Genomic DNA, 5,989 nt, shown 5'->3' with positions numbered 1-5,989 from the left:
AGTTCAACAGAGTTCAACAGAGTTCAACAGAGTTCAACAGAGTTCAACAGAGTTCAACAGTAGTGTGCAGTGACAGAGAGAAGCAGAGGCACAGAGACAGGCCAGGTTGTTCTCTGTGTTTCCTGTTGTTGCAATAAAACTCAGCTGATCATCTCACGGAGTACCTTCATTCTTGGACCACGTATTTCTGTCTTTATTAAATAAATATTACCATAACAATATATATTTTCCATATTTGCAAAGTATAGCTTGCAGTGGCAGCCATCTTGAATTAGCTCCAGAAGTTATTCAGTTGTACAACCCCAATTCCAATGAAGTTGGGACGTTGTGTAAAACACAAAAAACAACAAAATACAATAACTTGCAAGTCGTTTTCAACTTATATTTAATTAAATATCCTATAAGACAAAATATTTAATGTTCAAACAGATTAACATTATTGGTTTTTTGCAAATATTCACTCGTTTTGAATTTGATACCTGCAGCACTTTCCAAAACAACTGGAACAGGGACAACAAATGACTTGGCAAGTGGAGGAAGGTTCAAAAAACACTTGTTTGGAGCATTTCACAAGTAAACAGGTTAATTGGAAACAAGTGAGTGCTATGTTGCATATTTAGGGAGCATCCCTGAAAGGCTCAGTCAAGCAAGCAAGGATGGGGCGAGGCTCACCACTTCTCATCTTCTACAATCTAAAACATCATCAAAAAGATTCAGAGAATCTGAACAAATCACTGCAAGTAAGCAGCAAAGTTGAAAGCCAACATTGAAAGGCCATAACCTTTGATCCCTCAGGCAGCACTGAATTAAAAACAAATATCATTTTGAAATGGATGTTACCTCGTGGGCTCAGGAACACTTCAGAAAACTGTTGTCAGTGTGAACACAGTTCACCTCTATACGTCTACAAGTGCAAGTTAAAACTCTACAATGCAAAGCCAGGTGTCAAAAACACCCAGAAACTCTGCTGGCTTCTCTGAGCYCATCTGAGATGGACTGACACAAAGTGGAAAAGTGTCCTGTGGTCTGACAAGTCCACATTTCATATTGTTTTTTAGAAATCATGGACATCGTATCAAAGAGGAAAAGGACTGTCCGGATTGTTATCAGCACAAAGTTGAAAAGCCAGAACCTCTGATGGTATAGAGTTGTGTTAAAGCTCATGGCGTGAATAACTTACACATCTGTGAAGGCATCCTTAATGCTGAACGTTACATAAAGGATTCAGAGCAACATATGCAACATCATTTTCAGGTATGTTCCAGCTTATTTCAGCAAGACGATGCCAAGTCCTATTCTGCACATGACTAAAAGAGTGCAGGTACTACACCTGTCACCCATTGAAAATGTGTGGCACATCATGAAGCGACAAATACCACAACGGAGACTCCAGACTGTTGAGCAATTCAAGTTGTTCATCAAACAAGAACAGGAAAGAATTCCACCTACAAAGCTTCAACAATTAGTGTCCTCAGTTCCCAAACACTTACTGAGTGTTGTTAAAAAGGAAAGGAAATGTAACACAGTGGTAAACACGCCCCTGTCCCAGCTTTTTGGAATGTGTTGCAGGCATCAGATTCAAAATGAGTGAATATTTGCATAAATATAATGATATTTATCCATTTGAACATTACATATCTTGTTCAGTTGAATATAGATTAAAACTGATTTGCAAACCATTGCATTCTGTTTTATATACGTTTTACACAAGGTCCAAAACTCATTGGAATTGGGGTTGTAGCTGTACAGTTATAGATTTCTGGAAAGTGTCATTATTTTGGTGGTAGCAAACAAAGACACATGCACACACACACACACACACACACACACACACACACAAACACTGGTAAACATTATAGTTATATTTTGGCTTTTGGCAGCAGGCTATAATAACCCGACCTACTCAATTTTTACCGGTTGTTGTGAAAAATAAATAAATCCTAAAGTAATAGATTACAATCAAAACATTTTCAACTCCTCTGATCAGGAGTTAGATAACTATTGTTATYAAACAGTTTTTTGTTTGTTTGTTTTTATTATCTTTAATTTTTTCAGCAAACAGTATGAGAAAGTAAGAACAGCTCCTTATTGAGTTTCTTTCTTGAGGCTGAACCAGGTAATTTGATCAGGTTTAATGGACAAACCTAAATGAAAGCAGTCCTTTCACGTAACACATTGATTAAACGTGGCCTAATCATTTGCAACGTGCCATATATGTGTGCACTGAAGTCCTTCATCTCCATGGTCATGAATACGCTCATTCATTAAAGTTTTATAAGCCAAAGAAGCTGCCTATAAGAATCATGCTGTGAGTCTGACACTGATAACATCTGAGAGACGCTGCGAGAGGGATGGATGTAAAGATGCATTGGAGCGTCGCTAAACTGCACTAAACACACACTTCAGATGTGAGTCTAAACACAACTAAAAGTGTTTTTTGTATGTTTTTTCTTTGCTCTGTGAAAATGGCTGAAAGTGCTGCTGATGTAAATATTTTCTGCTCAATTAGGATGGAGGAAGCAGAAAATGGGATTGCTGTGGTGGGAATTGGATGCAATTTTCCAGGAGGTAGGGAAAAAATTTCTTCCTTTTTTTGTGGGTGAGTGTTTCTGCCTCATGCAGTTAAGTGGATTACATCTGATTTATGCCGATCATATACAGCGGGTAAAATAAGTATTGAACACGTCACCATTTTTCTCAGTAAATATATTACTAGAGGTGCTGATGACAAGAAATTTTCACCAGATGTTGGTAACAACCCAAGTGATCCATACATACAAAGAAATCAAACCATAAATGTCCAGAAATGAAGTTATTTGTAATAATGTRGAATGGCACAGGGAAAAAGTATTGAACACATGAAGAAAGGGAGGTGTAAAAAGGCATGGAAAGCCAAGACACCAGCTGAACTATCTCAGTAATTAGAAAGCAAGCCTGCCCCTTGTCAGTGCAAGTTAATATCAGCTGGTTCAGTCCCAGATGATGGCCAGGTATCACACAAGAACCATCTGATGATGGGTAAAAGTAAAGAGCTCTCTCACGACCTTCACAACCTTATTGTTGCAAAGCATAATGATGGCATCGGTTACAGAAGAATGTCTAAACTTCTGAAGGTTCCAGTGAGCACTGTTGGGGCCATAATTCAGAAGTGGAAAGAACATCATTTCACCATAAACTGACCACGACCAGGTGCTCCTCACAAGATTTCTGACAGAGGAGTGAAAAGAATTATCAGAAGAGTTGTCCAAGAGCCAAGGACCACTTGTGGAGAGCTTCAGAAAGACCTGGAATTAGCAGGTACATTTGTTTCAAAGAAAACAATAAGTAATGCACTGGACCACCATGGCCTGTATGCACGCTCACCACGCAAGACTCCACTGCTGAAGAAACAGCATGTTGAAGCTCCTTTAAAGTTTGCTGCACAACATTTAGACAAGCCTGTGTAATACTGGGAGAATATAGTCTGGTCAGATGAGACCAACATTGAACTGTTTGGATGCCAGAATACACATCATGTTTGGAGGTCAAATGGCACTGCACATCAGCCCAAAAACACCATACCAACAGTGAAGTTTGGAGGTGGGAACATCATGGTGTGGGGCTGTTTTTCAGCATATGGTACTGGCAAACTTCAAATAATTGAAGGAAGGATGAATGGAAAAATGTACAGAGACATTCTTGATAAAAATCATCTTCCATCTACCAGGATGATGAAGATGAAACGTGGCTGGACATTTCAGCAAGACAATGAGCCCAAACACAAAGTCAACGAAACTCTCAGTTGGTTTCAGAGAAAGAAACTAAAGCTGCTGGAATGGCCCAGCCAATCACCTGACCTGAATCCAACAGAAAATCTATGGAAAGAACTAAAGATCAGAGTTCATAGAAGAGGTCCACGAAACCTTCAAGATTTGAAGACTGTTTGTGTGGAAGAATGGGCCAAAATCACACCTGAGCAATGCATGCCACTAGTTTCTCCATACAGGAGGCGTCTTGAAGCTGTCATTGCCAACAAAGGCTTTTGTACAAAGTATTAGATAAATTTCAGTAAGTGTGTTCAATACTTTTTCCCTGTGCCATTCCACATTATTACAAATAACTTCATTTCTGGACATTTATGGTTTGATTTCTTTGTATGTATGGATCACTTGGGTTGTTACCAACATCTGGTGAAAATTTCATGTCATTAGCACCTCTAGTAATACAGTACTGTATATTTACTGAAAAACATGGTGACGTGTTCAATACTTATTTTACCCGCTGCAGCTCCGCATTAAGCTTTGACAAGCAATGATAATATCTCATCAATTTTTCTTCTCTTTGTTGACACAATTATCTCTTCCCACAGTTTTTGAGCTATTTTAGCAATTTGTGTATCAAAACAATACTCTTTTTCAGGAAATAGCTGTCATGAATTTTGGTATTGATATTCAAACTTTTAAAGGATATTCTACTATTTTTTACCATTTTTTTTTCATTGAAGTACACTGAAATTCCATGAAATCACATCATCTTGCTACTTTTTGAACTGCTTCACCAGACTTTCGCTTAGAAAGGCTTTAAACGACATTAGACATTTATTTATTACAGAATGATTCAGCTTTTTGTTGTCTTGTAAAATCAGCATTTAAGTTTGGGAAATTTCTGGTGTTTCTCTTACGTCGTTCTGCATTCCTGTAGTGATAGATAAACTGACATGTGTGTTTTTGGGTGTTAATTTTGCTTTACACACAGATGATTCAGGAACTCACATGGTTGATATAGCTTTTAAACAATGATAAGCATTTGTTTTCATAGTTTAGGTTCTTCAGCAAATTTCAGCAATCATTCAGCTAAGTTTGGGTTCCACTTCAAATGTGCAAATTCAGTAAGCATTGAAAATTTAGTGTTTGTAAGTATTTCCACTCACTTTTGGTTCGAGCAAAGTTATTCAGCAAAAAGCATTCACACTGCATTTTCACAGGAAATGCAAGTAATCTAGTAATTTTATTTCACAATATTTATTGTTTTGTTTTCTCTTTATTACCAACAGGAGAAGGTCTTGACAGCTTTTGGAGGGTTCTTGTCGATGGGAGAAACTGCTGTGTGTCAATTCCCAGAGAGAGGTTTGATGTTTCCAGCTGGTATGATCCCGATGACACCAAACCCGGTAAATCCCGGACAGCCAGAGCTGCTCTCATTGATGGGTATGAGCTTTGAACTTTATCATAACCTAATATGACTTACCAGTATATGTTTATCTTATACTGTATGTTTTGATAATGAGTGTGGTCAGCAAAGATAGTAACTCACATTTACTTTGTTACAATCAAGGGCATAACTTTCTGAAGGACAGGTGTGCAGTGGTGGAGAAAGTACTCAAACACTGTACTTAAGTAAAAGTACAAATAAACAGACAAAAATGTAGTTCTAGGCACAGCCAAGATACTGCGCAGAACCCTCAAGCTCCCAGGCCTCTGGTAGAGGACCCGAGCTCAGAGGATGAAAGAGACCACCCCCGGAGGGTTAGAAGGGAAAAACTTTATTCTTTACAAAGGACCAAAAATAAGTCAAAAAGTAGGACAGTTATTTTTCTTATGAAACGTTATCTTGCTGCTAGTTATCTATCAGCTTAGAAATCATTTAGTGATTCAAAAGAAATCCAAAGAAAAAAAAAGAAAAGAAATCATTTAGTGATGACATTATTATTATTGAGGGTTTTTTTAAATTTTAATATTTTAATGCTAAGACTGAGTCGAGGTCCACTGTGGTGATTTTTTATTGATTCCCTGTTGTAATTTACATTCATAAATCACAGATTATTTCTCTAATTTAATATGCTAGTTTCATAATTTACACATTATTTTCTTGACTTTTTAAAGCTGACTTAATTCAGGTGGCAGTAAAAACATAATATTTTATCTATCTGTTGATGTAGAGCTGGTTACAGAGAGTCAGAGGCAGCAGGTAGGACAGAGTGTCTCAGGTAGGACAGAGTGTCTCAGGTAGG

General features: G+C 37.7%; 1 protein-coding gene across 1 annotated transcript in view; it reads left to right on the top strand.

Annotated features, from left to right (window-relative positions):
- Positions 1-2,358: 2,358 nt before the first annotated feature.
- The window catches only part of LOC106515563 (phthiocerol synthesis polyketide synthase type I PpsC-like), a 13,207-nt gene continuing 9,576 nt past the window's right edge, over positions 2,359-5,989 (top strand). Inside the window, exons 1-2 of the mRNA XM_014005420.1 lie at positions 2,359-2,568; positions 5,033-5,186. Coding sequence (XP_013860874.1) covers positions 2,442-2,568; positions 5,033-5,186 — 281 coding nt within the window. The 5' untranslated portion in view covers positions 2,359-2,441. The remainder of the gene's footprint in view (positions 2,569-5,032; positions 5,187-5,989) is intronic.

Source organism: Austrofundulus limnaeus, unplaced genomic scaffold, assembly GCF_001266775.1.
Source record: "Austrofundulus limnaeus strain Quisiro unplaced genomic scaffold, Austrofundulus_limnaeus-1.0 Scaffold30, whole genome shotgun sequence".
NCBI lineage: Eukaryota > Metazoa > Chordata > Actinopteri > Cyprinodontiformes > Rivulidae > Austrofundulus > Austrofundulus limnaeus.
This window is presented reverse-complemented; position numbering and strand designations above follow the sequence as displayed.